The following is a 21,462-nucleotide window of genomic DNA, read 5'->3' on the forward strand; positions in this document are numbered from 1 at the left end:
AAAAATAATTTTTTTGGCAAGAAAAGCAGGGGGAAAAAAAACAGCCTGTGTTTATGTATTATTAAAATACACATCTCAATTGAATCCATTAGTGGCTGTTTCTTAATTCTAGTTAGCGTTATTTTCCTCAAGAGGGCCGACTGCATTCCTCAATATACTGTTGAACTAAACCACTGTAAAAAGCAGGCAAAACTGTCTATAAGCATGACACAGTATAATGTGTTTGATCATTGACAGAAACTCAAATAAAAAAACAAACAAACAAAAAACTGGCTGATTTCTTCATAGAAGGTTTTCAGCATCTCCATTGCATCAGAAACTATTAATTATTAACTGCATTTACCAGGAAAATGATGAACCTTCTTTGTTAATAAGGAAATGTCACGTTCTTTAAAGAATAATGCCACCCTGATGTGTATAGGCTGCTGCACTAGGGCCAGGTATCATTTGAATTTAAAATTTTTTTTTTTTTTATATTAGTCCCAATATAGTACCTGAGTTTTGCTACCGATAGAATATTTGATACCTTGTTTTGAGAAATATTAAAATGTTTTTTCTCTACAAAACCCTTAACAAAAGAAGCAAAGCTTGTCAAGTGTTACACGTCTAAACACAAATAGCAGTATAAGCAGTTTTTCTAATAAAATTGACAAAATTATAATTGTAATCTTGATCGGTCTTGAACTCAAGACCGATCAAGATTACAATTACAAATCTGGGCAACCATTCATTGCCAGCTTTCGATACTAGACCGTTTTTGAGTCTGAGTGTTACAGGCTCAACAAAGGTGGAGGTCGGTACCTCACCCTATGCTTTGGATTTAAATATATATTCTGTGCTTTTCTGGCCACAGCCAAGTCTTTATTCACTGAAGGGAATTTTTTATGGAAGCCCATCTCTGCCAAGCAAAGAAAAAAAATGGATGAAAGGTTAGGAAAGACAAAAATAAAAAATACTGGTGAGTCAAAATCTGGCTGTAAACTTATAATTTAAAAACACTTTAGTCAGAATTGTGAGATACTCAGTCGAAATGCTGACTGAGTAAACATTATGAGGTGCTAAAGTCAGACTTTTGAGCTATTATCTCATAATTTCGATGTACTAATTCAAAATTTTGACTTACTGTGGCATAATCTTGACATAAAAAGTCAAATTTCAGTCTTCTAATATTCACTTAGTAAGTCTTACTATCTCTTAATTTTGATTTAACATGAGAATTTTTACTTCCGTCATTCTCAACATTTCATCTACTTTTTTCTTTTCCTGGCAGAACTGGGGGGGGCCCCATTATTTTGTGTTGAGTTGTGTATTTAAAAACTAGTTTGGAAACACTCTGTCAGATTGTTCTGTAGTTTTACTGGTGAGTTAATGTAGCGTATGGAATCTGTGCTGAGAGTCTTGAAGAATGGTGGAAGAGTATGCTTTACCTTGCGGTGTAGTAGCTGGGGTTGTGGGCCACTTCCTCCTTCTATGTCAAAGCGAACTTTGTTGAAGAGAGCCACCGCATACTGCTGCTCATACAGCCGCCCAAACACCCCTATAACCTCCCCAGTCCGAGCTGGAGACAGAAACACACACAGTTAGGAAAGTAGTGGCACTAAGTTCAAGAAATGTTTTACACTGTGGTCTTAGGCATTTTTTATATTTAGACATTGAATGTGGATACGTGTGCAATGAATGTAATGCTCATTGTGTTGTACACTGTTTCAAACAATGGGCATTACAGCTTCAGGGTGTGGTAGCATGGTTATACAGTAGACTTTGTCAACATTCATTTTAATCAGTGTCTTATCAAGGTTATTCAGAAAACAACAAATACAGTGAGTCAAAAAATAACACAAAGATCTGCATTGAGTAGATAACCTGTGTAACAGATTTCCTATAATCCTTTCCTGAACATTCTGTTTTCTGTAGTCAATATCTGTGGAGAATCTCAGTGTCACTTTGGTGTCAGGCTGCTGTCATTGTGAATAAAATAGCTTTTAAAGTTCATCTTAGAGTTGAACAATATGCAGTTCCAGCATCAACATCACAATTTACACAAGGATAACAGGGTAAATTAGTAATCCATTTAAAAATGATTAAGATTGATTTAATTACATTTTGGTTGCTGATTTACTCAGCATACCACAAAACCAGAATTACCTCCCCGCAGCTGTATGCCTCTGCCAACCAGTAAAGTTGCAGGAAATATGGACACAATCTTCCCCTCTGTTCCTGGGTTATGACATTGAATATTGGCCAGAAAAGTGTTTTTGCAGAATATTATTTCACAGTGAAGCTGACCTTTGAAATTTTGGATATGAAATGTCATCAATTCATCATCGTTAGACATTTGTGTGAGAGTTTGTCATAATTAGCGTATGAATTCCTGTGTCACGCCCAAAAAGGTGTTTTGTGAGGTCATGGTGACCTTGACCTTTGACCACCAAAATGTAATGGGTTATTGAGTCCAAGTGAATGTTTGTGCAAAGAAATTCCCTCAATGTGTTCCCAAGATATTGAATAGATGAGAATTGGACGGACACCCAAAAACATTACACCTCCAGCATGGAGGCATAAAAACAAGTTAACTAACATTTTTTTATTTCAGATTTTTTGTATCCATCAAATTGCATTACATGTTGATACTATAGGTGTTAATTATTAACTGGCAACTCAGTGAAGTAAAAAGAGGGCAATTTTAAAACCAAAGTATCCTGACCCCTCTGTTCAAAGATGGTCTCTAGTCTCTAGTATGCAAATGCCCTATTTGAGCTTCCTGTGGATATCCACTGACTCCTGGTCAGTGATTTGGTTGACAGCTCCGACTGTTGAGCTTAGTTTATATTGTTACATACTGTATGCCATTTATCTGGCTGTGCTGCTTCCAGGTTTGCCCGCTCCACACGGTATGCATTAGGACAGATGTCTAGTTTTTAATTGCAATTGTTTCTGACAGCATACAGGGAGGATTGTGGGTTACAATAAACAAAGCATCACAGATGTACTGGGCTCATAAAGCTTAAGTTGAGTCATTAAAATGCCTTGATTGCCTCCTAGAATAATCACGCAGATCAGTTCACAACATTTCAACGTTAGCTATATATCAGAGGTTTGTTACATAGGAATCTTGGGAATGGTCTGCTCAGTGTGGTTGAAGTTCAATCCAAATCAGACTAAAGGAAGAAAAAGAAAAACTGCCTTACTGTTTGGGTTGGATCGGATCAATAATTAGACAGAGGTTCTGCAGGGATCTTTCCAACATATAACCACCAATAGAACCATCTGGGACATGAGCTACAATATACCTCTTCTGTATTTGTTTCCCTTTACAGGTTTTTGTATCCACTGTAGTAGAGAGTCTTAAAAAGAGACATGCAGTATCGTAATAAGCAAAATGGAATTGCATTTGGTGGGAAATATGTTCAACAGTTGCAACTGCAGTGGGGAAGAGAATGACCTGTTTGATCCCATCTGCTCTGCACTGTGGTTATGAAACGCTGATGAAATGTTGATGTGCAATTTGTTTCATCAATAACTGGTTCAATGAGAATTCTGACGTGTGGCGGGCAAACGGGCATGTATATTCTTTTAAAAAGTTGTCACTGTGGGACGAAAATTTGGATTACATTAGATGGGTGCAGGTGAAATAGGCCTGACATCACTGTTTGAAATGTGATTATGAAGGCAAACTATCTCTAATAAACATCCTGGTGACGAAAGGGAGTGAACTGCTTCTCTTCCACATCCCATCAATATGAGTCATTACAGTCGCCCTTCTGCTCAGCTCTCTCCTACAAAAAATGTATCATACTTTACGAAACAGAGTTGTTTCTGCAGCACAGAGGTCAACAAAAAAAAGTAAAAGCTAACAAGCAATGGAATGATTTCACTTAGATTAGAGATCCTTGCCTTGAAACTCTTGAATGTATCTCTTTATGCATGTCTTGGGCCACACTGTGAAATTGTGTTATGGGCAGTGTTAATTGTAGTACTTCAGCTCCTTCACAGGGACATGGACATGGGGTCGAGGGAACTGTTTTCTGGCTAATGGGCCCTTTGGACAGGAAGTCTCAAAAGGAATGTGATACCCTTAGCTAAGAAAACAAGAGACTGAGAAAGAGGAGAGATGCCAAGAGAAAGTCCAGTGTGCCACGTTTTTTTTTTTTTTTTTTTTTAAACATTTGCCATTTTTAATTACTAGCCTCTTCCTGGCATGTACGGTTTGCTTGGATAGCATGTGGTACTAGTACAAATACATAAAAGCCTGGACACAAATGTACGTTCCAACATACTTTTATCAACTTTCAGATCAGAACTTAACCCTAAGTGTCAAGCTATGCTCAAACAGAACTAATTTGAATGAATTGTTGTCTGACTGCGTCAGAGATCAAAAGTGTTTATAGTTGTTCCAAACAGCCACACAGGAATGTGAAGTATAAAGCTGAGAGGGGTGAGACCTGGCATTTTTTTAAAATATTGGGACAACAACACACTTTTTCAGACAGTCTCTCCTGGAAGACATTCATGGTGGTGGTGTTGTTAGAGAAATGGTCGGAACCAGCCCTCCTAATACGATGTCAGAAAGGTTTGTGGGATGGGCTGTCTGAAGCTATTCAGTTATCCGACAAGCACTTCTGAAGAAGCATAGTGGCAGGTTAATCCTTTCAGTTATCAAGACATACACTCACCAAGCACTTTATTAGGAACACCTGTACACCTGCTTATTCATGCAATTATCCAGTCAGCCAATCATGTGGCAGCAGTGCAGTGTATAAAATCCTGCAGATACAGGTCAGGAGCCTCAGTTAATGGTCACATCAAACAACAGAATGGGGGAAAAATGTGATATCAGTGACTTTGACTGCGGCAGCAGTTCTGTAGACGGAAACACCTTGTTGATGAGAGATCAGAGGAGAATGATCAGACTGGTTGGAGCTGACAGAAAGGCTATGGTAACTCAGATAAACCACTGTTTACAACTGTGGTGAGCAGAGAAGCATCTCAGAATGAACAAAACGTTCCACCTTGAGGTGGATGAACCACAATGGCAAAGAACCACGTCAGGTTTCATTCCTGTCAGACAAGAACAGAAATCTGAGGCTGCAGTGGGCACAGTCTCACCAAAACGGGACAGCTGAAGACTGGAAAAATGTAGTCTGGTCTGATGAATCTGGATTTCTGCTGAGGCAGCAGATGGTAGGGTCAGGTTCTGGCGTCAACAGCATGAATCCATGGACCCAACATGCTTTGTATCAACAGTCCAAACTGGTGGTGGTGTAGTAATAGTTTGGGGGCTGTTTTCTCGGCACACTTTTGGCCCCTTAATAAAATTAATGATGGTTTGAATGCCAAAGCCTATCTGAGCATTGTTGCTGATCATGTGCATCTTCTAATGGATACTTCCAGCATGATTATGCTCCATGTCACGAAGCAAAAGTTGTCTCAACTGGTTTCATGAACATGACAATGAGTTCAATGTTCTTCAGTGGCCTTTGACTGGCAGTAGGCCTGTTATGATAACTACTTTTGTTGGATTATATATTGTCCCAGTTATTACTGTCCAACCAACATTGGAATTGGAATGTGAAAAAATATTAAGATATCCTAAATAAATTAAACACAAATAAAAGAAACACAAAACCAAATAAATACTCTCAGGCCCTGTTAGCTTAAATTGGACTTAATTAAATATTAAACATTTGGTGCAGGGGTATAGAGAATCATTTGTTTTTTTAAAAGGCAATATATCCTTGTAATGCCACTGTTTTTAAGAAAAGTCGACATACTGGCTCATACGCGTTAATGGGCTCTCCTCTCTCACTCAGCTTAAGCCCAAAATGTTCCCACAGCATGATGATGCACTGGATTGTGGCTGTGAAACCAAGTCCATCATTGAGAAAAACATTAGAATCGAGTAACAGGTTATCTTCACTTCGCCGGGTTCACTGTGGCTGTTGCTGTGTGTGTATGTGTGTGAATGTAAGTAAGTAAGTAAGTAAGTAAGTAAGTAAGTAAGTAAGTAAGTAAGTAAGTAAGTAAGTAAGTAAGTGTGTATTAGTGTGAGAGTGTGTGTGTGGGGGAGCTGCTTGAGCCCCACCATCCGTGGAACTCCGACAAAGAAAGAAAAAGAGGACAGAAGCAGAGCGACCATAAATGACAGCAAAATGTGTCTCAGCATTTTCTTTGTGTTCATTCGACTTAGGCGCAGTGAAAACACGTTTAGGTGCTGTACCCCACTCTTATTATGGCAGTGAAAACCCTGCTGTTTATTCTGGCATCATGTTGGCTAAAATAATAGTGATGTTTTTTGTGTGTTTGTTCACATAACGGGCAATAACAAGGTCAGCAAAAATGATCGAGGTCATGTCCATATATTGTACGATAACTCAATTACGTAATTATCGTGACAGGCCTAATTGGCAGCATGAATGTGCAGCTGACAAATCTGCAGAAATTATGTGATGCAGTCATGTCAACATGGAGCAGGATCTCAGAGGGATGTTTCAAACAACTTGTGGAATTCATGCCACAAAGAACTGAGGGTGTTTGTAACACTGACATTTTGTTTTGGTGTTGAGTTCAGTCTGTAACAACACCTAGCCGATAACAAGCCCTACTCCAGAGAATGTTATCTATGACTTGCAAACCGTTAATTCCATCCCAACAGTGATCTTGGTGAGTACTGTGGCTCTAAAACATCAGTGCAAATTAGATTAACTTCTTCCTTGACGATGAGAGGGGCTAGAGCACACCAGGATGAGTGCATCATAGGCGGGGGACCAGAAAACAGAGTCAGGGCTGACTAACATAATACCCACAACAGACAGCAACAATGCAATCGTCTGTATGTGTTTCACACTCATCCTAGTCACACAGCACTAAGCTCCATATGACTATGACTACACATGAGAAAGTCTGGCTGAGAGGGCAGTAGCCAGCAAGGTTTATGTATTCACCCTGCTGGCCACTGCCCTTTACAGTTTCCTCCCTGACACTACTTTAAGGAAACGCTATAATAACTTTATTCATATGAGTATAAATGTAGACCTCAAGTATCTTAATTATCATGTAAGTCTGGTTTAAGAAGCTCTTTCAGACAGCAGATTCAGTCCACAGATATTTCTATCAGTACCAATATTTGTGACCAGTAGCAGTGCTTAAAAACTCAGCTGAAGTCTAATCTTTAGTTTCATTCATCTGGCAAGACAGACAACAGCTGCTTCAGAGTGATGGCTTTGAAACACACCATGGTTGACATGCTTCTTTTGGAAAAGTCACTCAGCATAATCACATAACAACTAGACTGCATCAAACAGCTGAAGCAAATCAAAGACTTTGTTCATTAGAAAAAAAAATTCAAGACAGCAGGAGATACACTCAGAGATAGTACACACCCTTATTTAACTGCCCTAGCTGTATTAATACATGCCAGCAACCTTTTCAGTATTTCCACTGACTATCTACTTCAATGGTGACAACACCCCTAATTTGGCACATTTCATTGCCAAAACACAAAAGCCCCAACAAAGTGCCTGCTCACAATAACGTGAGGATGTGCGGTGACTATTTGAGGCCTTATTTACTGATAGGGCCTTCTCAGGGAGGCTGGGACATGAGTGTGTGAACACTTGTATGTGAAGTTCTCTTCATAGTGTGAGGGGGTCTTTATCCACCATTAGTTAAGGACTAGGGACTGATTCTGCCATGCTTGTCTTAAGCCCTATTCATATGCTGATGTATTGAAGTAGTCCTACTCACAAACAACAACAACACTTTGTGAACTGTTTCTGTGGAATAATTAAGGAATGAGAAGGACAAGGAAAGAAAAAGTATTGAATCTAAAATGGATGCTTTACTAGATCATAAAACAGTAGTCAGTTTTATCATCTCGTTCTCTGTACAGCAAACTGTCCAGAAGATAAATGACTATACTTAAATAATAAACAATAATAATAATAATAAATAATAAAGAAAAAGAAACTCCCTGCAATTACCTACTAAGACATACAAAGCAGTACATACTGTTCTTAGGTTTGATTAAAAACTGTACTGTGCCTTGCATAAACACAGCATTTATCTAAAGTGATTGAGTACACTTCTGACAAGGGTAATGTACCCATTATTTCTGCCTGGTTTTGTAGTCCTTTTTAATGTTTTGGAGAGGCCAGTTATCAGCCCTTTGCAGTTTGTGACACCATGATTTGCCTCTCTTTTTTGGCATACAGAAAGTGATGGAAGTTTATATTATTAAACCTACTGTTATAGTTGTACAAAATAACCAAACCTAAAACCAAACTTACTGAAGACTCTACAAATGCAATGTAATGCATCTTAGATGATTTGGATGGACCGAGAGAACAGGTAGGACATCTCCTGGAACTGGTTTAAAAGCACAGTCTATAAAGCTGCAAAGAGCATTGCAGGTGACTGATGGCGGGAGTGATTCCAATGTTTTGATGGACATGACACTCTCTTGGTTAAATCATAAGTATAAAACCTGAGTAATTGTGTTAGAAAATATGTGGTTCTTTGCTAAAAGTCAAAGTTAAAAGCCTGTGGAAAAAAGATGTTGAGAGAAGATAAGAGCAATTCCCAAGGAGCGTTTCAGTAAGAAACATCCAATCACCAATCTGTAATAAAATACTCAAAATACTAAAATGTAATATTCATTTGGCTTTTTCTCCAATGAAAGTTGCTAAGGTGTACTCATGTGACTTAAGTACAGAACTTAAATCATGTGAGAACAAGTGCTATTTTATCCCAGATGTGTGTTCCCAAGGTCAAGAATGAACCCTCACGCTCAAAATATCTAATGACCACATATAAAATTCTATTGGTGTGCTGCCTGCTATCAGCAAGCTGATGCTAAAGCTTATGCTTTGTAGACACCTGATAAAAACAATCACCATTTTAAATCTGTTCACCTTAAAATTCAGAGTCAGTTTAGGAGGAATTCAGTAATTATAGTGAAGTATAAGATATTCAAGCTTATTAATGTTCATGCATCAATTTGTGAACAGTATGTTACTGTTAGCTACTGAGGTGGAGCTAGTTTTAATTACTTAATATGCAGTTAGCTAGTTTAGTCCCATTTTTCACAACGTAGGGTCAGGCCCATCCTATTGGTCAGCAGATAAGCTTGAAGGGACAGGAGATGATAACTGGAACAGGACAGAAGGAAAGTCATAATACACAAATTGTTGTTTTTTTTGGACTCTTCTCTAGTCTTTGCCTGTTTTTTTTAATGAAGAAAAAAAATCTGTAAAGTAATTAGTAACTATATCTGTGGACTAGACAGTACAATATTTCCCTCTGAACTGTAGCTGATGTATAAAACGGAAATAAATTTGATCTATTACTTAAGTAAGTTCGTAAGATTTAGAGGTTGTTAGAACCTATCAGGGAGCTGTATGAGCTGATGCTGTGAGTCTAGCTTACTCTCTGTTGTGCTACAACTGGCTACCAGACTAATTGTCCAGGGGCCCTCTGAAGTGCTGAGGCCAGCTCTAATGATACTACTGTGCTGTCTTCCATCGCTGTGGTAATTTAATCTAACCAACACCACTTTTTGTTTACATGGTAGCTTGTCTTATCACTGATGTCAGTTCAACAGTTTCAGCACGTCTTGAACATAGAGAGCTGAGGTAAGACCAGACTGCTATTTAATAGACCGACAAGAGAACCCCCCTGCCTCCTCCTCCTTTCTCCACAGTGTCTTAACAAAAACATTCCACTGGGATAGACCCATAGGCTGAATCATAAATTTAGACTGTGTTCCCATCATGCTGAAGCAAGAGCCACAGCTGTGCACGTGGAAGGATTTTAGAGCACCAAATGAGAGCAAATTTAGTTAGATGTAAACATGCTGACTGAGGTAATTAGAGGCAAGGAAGGCGTTTTAGTTCAAACATTTCTCAAGAGCATCTTTTAAGAATGCATGTTAGCCAAGAGGGAAAGTTCAAGGCTCTGCTACAGGCTTTTTACTGGCTCACAAAAGTGGACCACCAGTGCAGATCAGTATGTGATGCAACACTGACCAAAATCTGTTACAGAATCAGTTAAAGGTTTTAGAAATACGTTCATGACCCATAAAAAGTTTCCCTTATGCCTTAACTAATGTCAACAGTCCTCACAGTCAACTTAACCTTAACTCTGGGGCACATTAAGTACATAGAGTATGCAGGGCACTCATGAACATCAGAAAAACATTGTGCACACAACATACAGGATAATGAGAATTAACTGATTGCTCAGGCGCATTAAAGAACCACTAATATTTACTTGCTCAGATCTGTACACAGGGGTTTAGCTTTTTCTATTAAATCGAGGAAACATAGATGTGAACCACTGACAACAAACAAATTAAATTTGAGGATGGGGATGTATCATAAAAATGTTATGAACAGTGTTTTGAGCTAAAAGCTGCTATAATCAATATTTTTATATTGACAGTTGATGTAGAGACTGTGTATAATGTGATATGTGAATTATCACCTGACATTGCTCTCTCATTGGCCTGGCCCACTGGTTGGCCCAGAGTACCAGGCCAGTGTTAAAAATGCAAAATGAAATGGGTAAATCAAAGCAAAAACAACACGGGGCAGCTACAGTCACTCAAAACTGTAACTCTGTGACTATTCTTTTGGCTGGAACGCAACAGTGGGGCCAGCCGTATAAATAGGAATGTCCGTGACTGACCGAACTGAGTGATGAAGTTACACCATTGGTCAGATGGCCGAGTTCTGGAGTTTCCCCAATGGCTGTGGGTCTTTCAAAATACATTAGCACAAACAGTTTCTATTACGTCTCAAGGGGGCATTTACAGGCAGCGTAGCGCCTTTGTCACGACTTTTTAGCGACTTTTCTTCACAAAAGCACCTAGCCCAATTTAACCCCGGCCCAATTCAACAACCTATGTATAAAGTGGAGTGAAAATTGGACATCAGGTGGACAGCAACAACTTTAAATGAATGCTAATGTTACTTTGTGTAAAAAGTGTGAAATTAAGGAAATGTTAGCAACACATAAGGTGGTTACCTTGTTACATCTTGTTATGTGCTGCCCAAGTGGCCAAAAAATACATAAATAAATAAATAAATAATGAAAAAATATTAGTTAAGACAACTTTAAACTGGGATAGTTTTGTTCAGGCTGCCCAAAACTTCCCCTCGGTGCCCGACACAACATTCAAAAACCCTGCACCATTGACTCAGCCGTAGTAGCAAAAAAATTTACAATTTTAACCTATTTATTTGGCCTAAAAACCCATTTTTTTGTAAAGGCAGTCTGAAATTTGCCTTAGGGCCTCAACATTTCCTGTGCAGGAACCTATTTTTGATTGACTGTGCTGTCTAGTGGTAATAAAGTCTGAATAGCACAATGTATGATGATCCAGGATACATTATGATGACACTGTTGTTTTATGATCTTGAAAGATCAGAAGGCTGGCTAACTTAAATTGATAGCTACAGATTAGTTTAGTTAGCTTGAACTGGAAAGATTATATTTAAGGTATCTTACATTTTTTTGAATTAGCGAGCAAGGTTTCATGAAGCGCTTTTCCCTCTAATTTATCCCTTCTCTCTGCGTTTCATTCTAATGTAACCTCACCAGAAACATTCTGTGTCTCTGTTTGTTGAGGTTTACCTCATGAGATCATTTCTACCTTCAGACTTGCTCTGTCCCCAACAGAAGTATGTGTGTATGTATTGCTGGGTCCCAGCAGCAGGTATTTCTGCTATCTGAGCCTGTTTAAAACAAGTCTCGCTGTGCTTAGAAGGGTGTGTGTTTAAACTGAGAGTGCCACACCTCGCCAGGCCACAGAGAGCCACCCTGTTGGCCATCTAACACTCCCTCCAGAGCCGGAAGATTTAACAGAGCCAGGGAAAACACTCCATGTTAGGATTTCCTGTTTCCCGGCCCCTCACCCACTGACAACGTCAGTATATGACTACATAAGGGAACACTTTGTGAATGGGGAAACTAAAGCGTATTTCTGGGATCTCCACTGGAAAAAATATTGAAACCGTGACTATACTAATACATAAAACCATGCAACATTGTTTGCTCCTTTTGGGGGAATACCTTGTAACTTACAGCCCTTGACAATAACAATTTTTTTTCTTAATGATATGTGGTTTAATGAGTTGTTATCTTGTGTCCCATATGAAAATATATTATGTAAGTCAAAGAAGAAGCACAAAGAATTTTATGAAGTCTGGGTTCCTCTGTTGGATTTTACAGAAAAACCTAGTTGCTCAGTGCAGTGGTTCCCAACCCATGGGCCTGGACTCTCCAAGGGGTCTCAAGATAATTCAGAGGGGTAATAAGATGATTAAAGGAGAAATAGGAAAGTTTCTGTTCCTCAAAATTATGTTTATTTTTCTGACTTCTCTCTTGGAAGCAGTGGCTCAGTAGGTATGTTGAAAATCGAGTAAATTACTAGTTTCTTTTAATTATATTTAAGTATTTACTAATTTTGTGTATTTGAGTAGTTGTAATTGTGACTGATAATTTATGAAATCTTAATTAATGTAAAGGAAAATTATTCTGTTCTCTTGAAAATTAAAAGTTCTATGTGTAATATTCAGAAAATTCTTGTTATTAATGGCACCGGTGGCCGTAGAGTGAACTGCAGTCGACATCCTGTTGCTCGCGCTTGCATATGTGCACGCACTCAAGCATTTTGGGCATTGACCAAAACAGTGACGTGACATACACAAGACTCAACGTGACTGATGGGCATCATGTTGATAGATGAGGTATCTGGAGTTACACAGATACTATTGTTTCACTATAAACTATATTTGTGACTATAGACTATATTTGACTCTCCAGCACTGGTATACCGCTAAAATTTGCTGGATAATAACGATTAGTGAACCAGATGAAATATTATAAATAAAATGTGTTGCCACACTCATTGTTGACATGATGGTTTCCATCACAATTCTCATTTTGCTAAAATCGATGTTCTAATGTTTTAGCATAAAAGAACACAAGGTTTATATTAACAAGTAACATTACTGTACTGAATGGGTCTGGCAGTGAGTTGAGACGAAGATAATAGATAATCCTAAACTAATGTCAGATATAAACAGATGATAGGAGTGGGATGAGCAATGTTAGACTGTAGATAATGCACATAAAATCTAAAATGTAACAGGTTCTAAAGAACAGAGATTTTGTTTTGTGCTGGGAGCTGGTCATTTGCTGACGCTAGCGGACTCCATTTATAGGCTAATGTTTGCTAGTGTTGCATATTGTTGGGACCGTAGGAGAGCAGAAGACAGGCATTGAGGCAAGGCACTCAGGATCGAGCATAAACATCACATCCTTTGGATTTTCCCGGAAAATTTGTCCCAAGTCCTTTACATAGAAATCAGTCAACCGAGAAAGTTGGGGAAAATCTAATTTTTTCGGTTACGTTACAATCTGTTAAAATAAAATAAAAAACAATTAACAAATGTAAATTGCTTCAAATTCTTACATATCATACCTTTAAAAAGTAAAAAGGACATAAGCGTGTTTTTTGTGGTCGTGCATTTTTCTGAGCGTGTCTATTGGTTTTCAAACGACATTGGTTTAAAGGCTACTGCCAATACCAATAATTTTAAACTGATACAGGCAATATCCAAAATTGTGCGATTTTCAATAGCTTAGTGAATATCTGACAATTTTCATATCAAAACATTTACAATTTATAAAACACAAATATATAAATACAAATATTCTTAATTCCCATAATTATACAAAACAAAACACTGAAAATCTCCTGAATATAATAATCTAATATTATTATACAGATTTTAAGAATCTGATCAAAATGTAACATCAGACTTTCCCCTAGTGAACCATTGTTACTGTTAAACAATTCTTCCCTAAGCATCAACTGCATCCTTTCAGAGGCAGATGGCGCTGACCGGTTGATTTTCAATAATGATTTTCAGTGTCAGTTTTCAAGCCCCACAGCAGCTTTTTTTGTGTGTCCATGTCCATGCGCAAGTATGACAAATGACACATAGATACACTCATTCCAGTTCCCAAAGAGGAAATGAGAGGTTAGCCATGTGATCTTTGTCATTTCCACCCACTACCCACCCCCGTGTCTCCCTCTAAAGCTGACCTGATGCTGGAGGTTATGAGGGAATTCGAACATGCTGCTAGCTAGTTAAATATGACTTTGATCTGAGACTGACACAGTTATTCTTATCAGCAATCAAGGCCAGGTTTTTCTAACTGTCCAATGACACTAGATAGGCGCGGGCCATTCATCAGCTCGTCATTGCCTTAATACAATGGCAGTGAGTGAAGCTACCTATGATTGTGATTACCTCAACTCTGATAAGGGGTCATGTAAACAAAATGTATTTTTACAAATTTGATCTCTGGCACACTGATTTATTGCTTACTCAATGCATCAGGAATGAACAAAATGAGTTAATGTATGGCTGTGTGTGTGTGTGTGTGTGTGTGTGTGTATGAGCTTTAATGATAAATCCAGGCACTTCCCTTGAAGCCAGCCTGGCACTGGGCTTGTGTTGTCTGCAGAGACTGTGTGGCGCTGGCTGTGCAGCTCAAGGCCTGGAGGACGTTTCCTTCCAGCCACACAGACACACATGCTTTTTCATGCATTCTTCAGATTCCACATCTGATGCATGTGTGTGTGTGTCTGTGTGTGTGTGCCTCACCCTGAATTGGCCACTCAAGGCATTAAAGACAAAAAATAAGTTGACACTTGACCTATAACATAGCTTTCTCTATTCTTCCTTAGAGGCAGTCCGCTGCATGTATGCATCTAAAACCTAACGCAGAAATCAAGGGTGGAAAGTCAATGTAACACAGAAAGGTCAGTGGATCTACATGTTCAAGACATAATTTTGAAAATATTAAAATACAGAATTGTACAGAAAGTACACAAAATTGCAAAATTGAGCCTTGAGCCCCTGTTGATCCCCCAGTTCTTCCCATTTTCTTTGCATTGTATATGTATCCTGTTGTGTTTATTATGCTAATAGTTAAATTGCCACACCGTCAACAAGGGGTCTCTGTGGCCCCTGAGAGTATTGGGCCAAAGGGTAGTTCCCAGTTTTGTTGGTAATCAAACCTTGGGGCTGGGTATTTGGTATCACTCTTTGTTACCAACCAACTGAACAATTCAGTCTTCTCTATGATTTCTTTGATGAGATACTTGCTGATTTTGAATCACATTTTTGCCAATTTCATACTATTTTATTTAGGCTAACTTCTTTTATGGCTGCTTGACATAAAACACTTTTACATTTGAGAAGTTTAATCTTCAAGATTACCACATTAATTTACAGTATAACTGAACAAGTTCTAACAAACCAAATAACAGGACCAGATTCTTATTTATAAGAACTGAGGCTTATAAGGGTGCAGCCGCTATCTTTTTAGGGTTCTTTTCCTATCTTAGTTTGATGACTGAAAGAGTGAAAATGGTTAGAAACTGCAAATCAACGCGGCTGCTAGGCAAATGCATTAATTTCCCACTTTGCCTACTAAAATGTCTCAGTTCAGCATCTCAGGATAAAGGATCAGAGGGCTGGGCCTTGTCAGCATATTGTTTAAAGTGAGATCAGAGTCCAAATGACCATGCGAGTGAAGTTAACCTGGGTTAATAGATTGATAAAGTCAATAGCCAGGGCAGGGCTGCAGCTCCACCCGTGCTCCACAGAAATGAAGCTATCGGACAAATATCTTCAGTTTTTTTCTAATAGACCACTCACTCTGAAACTTGACCTGAATTTGGAATAATTGAAGCCCAATAGAGCAAAACTTATTCTTTTGCTGCCTGAACTAGTTTTTTGACAGAAAAATAATCTGCAACTATTTTGATAATTGATTAATCATTTTATATAATTTTTCAAGTAAAAATTCTTTAGTTCCAGGCATTTGTGAGAATATCCTGCTTTTCTTTGCCAAATGCAAAAGTAACTAGGATATCTTTGGATTCTGAACTACTGGTCGGACAAAACGTAACATTTTCAGATGTCACATTGGGTTTTAGAAAATTGTGGTTGTGAGAAATTTACAACTTTTTGGTATTTCATAAATCAAGTGATTAACTACACTAATCACGATTAATCGATTATAGATAGATAGATAGATAGATAGATAGATAGATAGATAGATAGATAGATATTGTGATGGGCATTTTTCAGCATTATCTGACAGGACATGACAGAAACTTAAAGGCAGATTAATTGATAATGAAAATAATAATGTGGTAGCCCCTAAGAACAACATACATACAAGAAAGCACAAACATTAAAGGAAATGCACTTCACATCCAGAAATATAACAAATACAAACATGACTCAGATTCTAGGGAAATAACAAAAATCGTATATTGCCTATGCATACAACGAACGGATCTATTTCCTAATAACACTAATGATACTAATGTGATACTGAAACAATCAGCTGTCGCTACCACAGAGGTCATGTTGACACTATTTTTTTTCTGGAAATTTGGGGACCTAAGTTTAGTTTACATCTTATAATGTAAAGTTATACTTTGTGGATTTTTAAAAAAAAAGGGCGTGTACAATATTCTTTATATTTGATGCTAGTACATTTGACCATTTTCAGGCCAAGAAAAATGAAGAAATACAACAACTTTTCTCATAAGAAATTCATTTATGGGAAAATAAGAAGCTCTCAGAAAGCAGCTTTTAGACCATGAGGTTGGGGAAACTCTGGGACATTGACTATTTTAAAATGAGGATAAACGTGAAATTGCTTTATATCTGCTATCTGCGGGGGCGGGGAGAGGGTTGAAGAGATTTATGACCCAGTCCTATAAAAATCCGGTCCCTTGCCCTGCTACCATGCATATGGTACCTCGCGTTTAGTGCAACAGAAGATCAATATTGATACCACAGGCGAATAAAGCAGCCTATAAAAGACACCTTTAGTTTGTTAAAAACCAGTAGGAAGTGCCAGAGCCACACTAACATCCTGGTAAAATGACTCTCATTGTCATTTCTCTGAAATTATGTAGACTCTCTCAGATGGTGGCCGCTGCGTAAAAACGCACATGTGCCAAAACGCCAAGAGCAGCACGCACCAAACAAACCTCCACAGACTGCTCCTCACCTGTGATAATCTCCCGTTTGGCTTCATCCAGGTGACTGGAAATTACATCCCCCATGGTGGATGAAACTCAAAGTCACAGATTGACTCCACTGCAGGTCTCCAACTAGTCTTTAAGAAAAACGCAGGAAATCCGATTAGAGAAGTGTAGACATAGAAGCCCTCTCACCTCGTCTACAGCATAACCCGAACTGACTGAAGTTGGTAGCAGAGACGGGCGGTGGCAAAAACTCAGGGCAAGGTGGTTGGGGAAGACAAAAAAGTCGACCGAGTAACAAACAGACGCCTATTTCTCGGCGAGACACACCCTCCTTCACAGTAGGAGAGGAACTCCCACTTTCCACTGACGGTGCGTTCAAGGTATGTGGGGAAAATGTCATACCAACACCAGCCTCTTCACCAGGGTTCTAGCCAGGGTTTGAAAAATACTGAGGTCAGTAGAGGTCAGTAGATACAGTCTAAAAATGTTTGAGTTATTTGGATTTTTCATAAATTATTTTTACCGTTAACTGTTCAATTATAGCAACTTTTCTGTTTTATCACTCATGAAGGTTTATTTGGTGCTCCAAATCCTTCTCCACACTGCCACGAGTATATATTTAGTTTTTGGTCTTAAAAGTATTGAAATTACGCGGGGTGGGGGGCATTACCATAATGCCCCATGTTAATCCAGTCATGTTCATAACTTGTACAATATGCCAGATGCCACCACTGGTGGTCTGTTATTTCGAACAAACAACAAAAACAAAAAACAAAATAATGATGCTGACTACTAAGAGCATGTTTGCATTAAATTAATTACAGTCAAAATGAAATGAAATAGAATTGATATGTTGTCCTACATGTAATAAAATAAATGAAAGTGCTATAGAGAAAATCAAACAATCAAACAAAGGCACAGGTAACATAGAGTTTTTGAATTACATTTGAGGAGACTAAAATTGTGGTGTATTTACCACATTATCAAGAAAAAACTCCAAAAACACTAACTGTAGTTCAGTTACTCCTCCTAGAAATCCGGAAGTTTCAGTCAACCAAAGATTGTCAGTTAAGAACATGCATCACTGAATTTTAAAAATCTAAACTAAAAATGACCCCACAGCTCATTTTTGCCTCGGGCCCCTAGGTGCATGGTTTACAGTTATCTGGCAATGCTGCAAATTAAAATTCTGCTCTCTACTTCAACAAGAAGCCAGTGCTTTGATATAGTTAATAAGGCCTCTGCTGAAAACTGTTGCAACACATAATTTATATGGTGTGTTTATATGTCTATATACTTCTGTGTTTCTCCTGAGGTCATTAACCAGGCTTCTCCAACAGGAATCCAGCAATGTCTGTCTGGTTATTATTAGTCCTTTCACTGGAAGATTAAAATGTAAGAGGCTGGGTTTCATATAGACACACACATTTTTAAAATGTGAATATTTCAAAATATATAAAAAACATGAACATTGAAACAAAAAAATCGCTTAGAGAAACATTGTGGAGACAAGTTTGCAATTATATTTTTCCTCAAAAAGAGTGAGAGCTCTTTGCTTTGCTCTCCTCCTCTGACTTAAAGAGCTGATATTCTGTTCACTTCTCCTTTGCTGCCCTCTTATGGACAGCAAATCCCAGTCACTCTTTTCTGGAATTATCTGAAGTCAGCTCCTAGATAATAGGCTATACTGCCATATCCTTGGCCATATTTCTGTTAGACACCAGGGAGAAGTTTTTGATGTCCCACTCTGCGCTGCGCATCTCCTTCATGCATTACTAACCTGCTCTCTGCAGCAGATGTTCAGAAAATGTAGCACCAGCTTTGAACAGCTGCAGCATGGAATTCTAATATATATTTTACCTATATTTAAGATTAAATATGTTTTAAAAATATGTATTTATTTACTTTTATTTGTTTATTTTATTAAATTTCATTATTTCATTCTGTTACATAAAGTCAGAACTGAATAACATGCACTGGGTTTCTGGTTTTGACCTTCTATCTTCAAAATAAAACCCTATAAACGATCATCTGTTGTGAGAATACCTACTGATATGCATTCAGCAGCAGAATTAGTGCTGCAATGTATACTGTTAAACAATCTAATTAAATGACTCCAAATATTAACCCACCAAAATGCCTGAAAAATTGTGAAACTGGCATTTTGAATTTAACTGATGCAATAACTGTGGCACAATGTTCCACATGATTTTCCGGTGAGATGAAACATGGCTCCAGTGCCTGCTGTCAGGATAGCTTAAATCTTGAAACACATTAGTCATCTAAAAACGAACAATACAAGCAGTACACAAAAAACTGTGTGAAAACTCAGTTTCACTTTGAAATTTCACTTCCTCAAAGTAAAACTTTAATTTCATGCAAATTATGATCTCAGTATTTCCTCTTGTCTTTGATTTAGTAAAAGTAGAACAGACGCACAAAGTATTTTTGTAGTAAAAAAAAAATTTGATGAAGTATTCACTTCATCAAATTTACATGTGTGGTTGCATGTGCCTATCTTCTAGCAGGGGCATACATCTACATTTTGATGTGCAAGTGTGCATTTTGCTCTGGGTGTGTCTTTGCTCTGTATGTTTATTTGAACAGCCAGCTATGCACACCTGCACAACATGGTTTTGTACTGTAAATTCCAAACTAGTCATATTTCCATACATGTTTTCTTTTTTCCATGTTTCATTTCGTCGTGTTATCAATAACTGTTATTATGTTGAAAGGCTGTAGCGTGGTTTACTACCAAACTGTCATCAGCCATTTCAGTTGCATATAGACTGCTAAATCGAATTTCCAGCGGTTGCTGTGAGTGGTTTTGTCTGGTGTTGACAGACAACTAATGTCATCTGTTTCTGCTGTTCATTCATGTCCTTGCCAGGGTCCTTGCTGTTTCACTACCTTTGCCGCATATGATGTCATGATGACGTGATTTCACACACCATTCTAATCTTCCTCTCAGGGGGGTCGTGTCTTTAGTGTGTAGCAGCAGAGATCTTAATGTATCTGAACATCTTATTGGTATTCTTAAGATACACGGGCCTCCCTTCCATCTATGTCCACCTGTTATCATGTGACTGAAGTTCTATAATTAGGTCACATCATGACACCTCAACCAGTTCCCTTTTTTGATGAAGTCAGTAAGATGCATTTGAAACCTCAAGAAAAGCCAAAAAGTGGACTTTGAGATAAAATAATTTTGTGACACATATTGATCCTAGGATCAAAAATAAACTTCCATACTTAACAAAATGTTCATATTTCCACATATGTAACCTCCCTGTTGAATCATTTAGTCATTGTGTTTATTTGAGTTTGTCTATTTATGTATTAAATTTACATTTTATTCACAGCATTTTGCAACTGGTGACCCACATTGCTCTCTACTGAGTTCATTTTTAAAAATCTTTCACACAGTTCTCTTTACCAACATGCAGCTCAAATCCAAAACGCACTAATGCAACCAAAACACTTCATACACATCTCAGGATCAACACTTGTAACAAAACACTGACAACATTTGTCTCCAAACAAGAAAACTTTGTCACTCAGACACACTGACCCAAAATAACACTAACAACAGGAGGTATTACATTATCGATCACTATTGTTTTTGAAGTATCTTGTCTTTATTTATTTGGCATGAACCAAGATTCCGCTGACGGGAAGAGAGCAGTGAAACACCACAGTGTCCCATACAATTACAAAATGTTCTGGATTCTGTCTCGCCTGCCCTCTTTCCTCACCTGGTACAAGTCTTTTATAGGGGTCATCAAGTAATGAAATGAAGCGGGCATTGTTGTGAGGCCCAATTAACGGTTTACGTAACAGCAGACCATCAGAAGATATGGCTGTGCACATTGTGATGTTGGCACCCTCTGGCCTGGGAAATCCACTGTTACTCTTTTTCCAATCACATTTCTTCCCTACCAGCCTGTTTTGGCAAACTTGAAATCAGCCTCATCCACAAAGATGATTATGTGGGGTGTTGGCCTGGCTTCAAGCTGCATGACTCTCTATAATAAATCCACAAGGAAACATGAGAGTTACACCATTACAGTAGTTTCCTGGAATTATTGGCACCCCTGATTTTTAAGTACAGAATTTAGAATATATTCAGAAATAAATGCAAATTAACCAATTTTGTATAATCAGAAGATTTTAATAAAATATCCAAGGTTACTGAACAAAAGGAAATAATAAAACAAAACCTGCATAATAGTGAAATAATACCAAAACAAAATGTACCCCAGACACAGTTATTGGCACCCTTCACTAATACTTGGTTTCAGAACCTTTGGCAACAATGACTGCCTCAAACTTTCTTCTAGACATCTAGAAGCTTCTTGCAGCTGTCTGCTGGTAGTTTC

General features: G+C 38.1%; 2 protein-coding genes across 3 annotated transcripts in view; one reads left to right on the forward strand and one right to left on the reverse strand.

Annotated features, from left to right (window-relative positions):
• The window catches only part of niban2b (niban apoptosis regulator 2b), a 46,538-nt gene extending 29,088 nt beyond the window's left edge, over window positions 1-17,450 (reverse strand). The window contains exons 1-2 of one of the 2 annotated variants that reach the window (XM_040154909.1): window positions 17,107-17,450; window positions 1,428-1,558 (exon numbers count right to left, since the gene is read on the reverse strand). In XM_040154909.1, the coding sequence (XP_040010843.1) occupies window positions 1,428-1,558; window positions 17,107-17,161 (186 nt within the window). In that variant the 5' untranslated portion in view covers window positions 17,162-17,450. The remainder of the gene's footprint in view (window positions 1-1,427; window positions 1,559-17,106) is intronic. The other variant, XM_040154908.1, reaches the window with a different exon arrangement.
• stxbp1b (syntaxin binding protein 1b) overlaps window positions 17,379-21,462 on the forward strand; it is a 39,096-nt gene continuing 35,012 nt past the window's right edge. Inside the window, exon 1 of the mRNA XM_040154910.1 lies at window positions 17,379-17,463. The gene's annotated coding sequence lies outside the window, so the exon portion shown is untranslated. The remainder of the gene's footprint in view (window positions 17,464-21,462) is intronic.

Source organism: Xiphias gladius, chromosome 19 (assembly GCF_016859285.1).
Source record: "Xiphias gladius isolate SHS-SW01 ecotype Sanya breed wild chromosome 19, ASM1685928v1, whole genome shotgun sequence".
NCBI lineage: Eukaryota > Metazoa > Chordata > Actinopteri > Istiophoriformes > Xiphiidae > Xiphias > Xiphias gladius.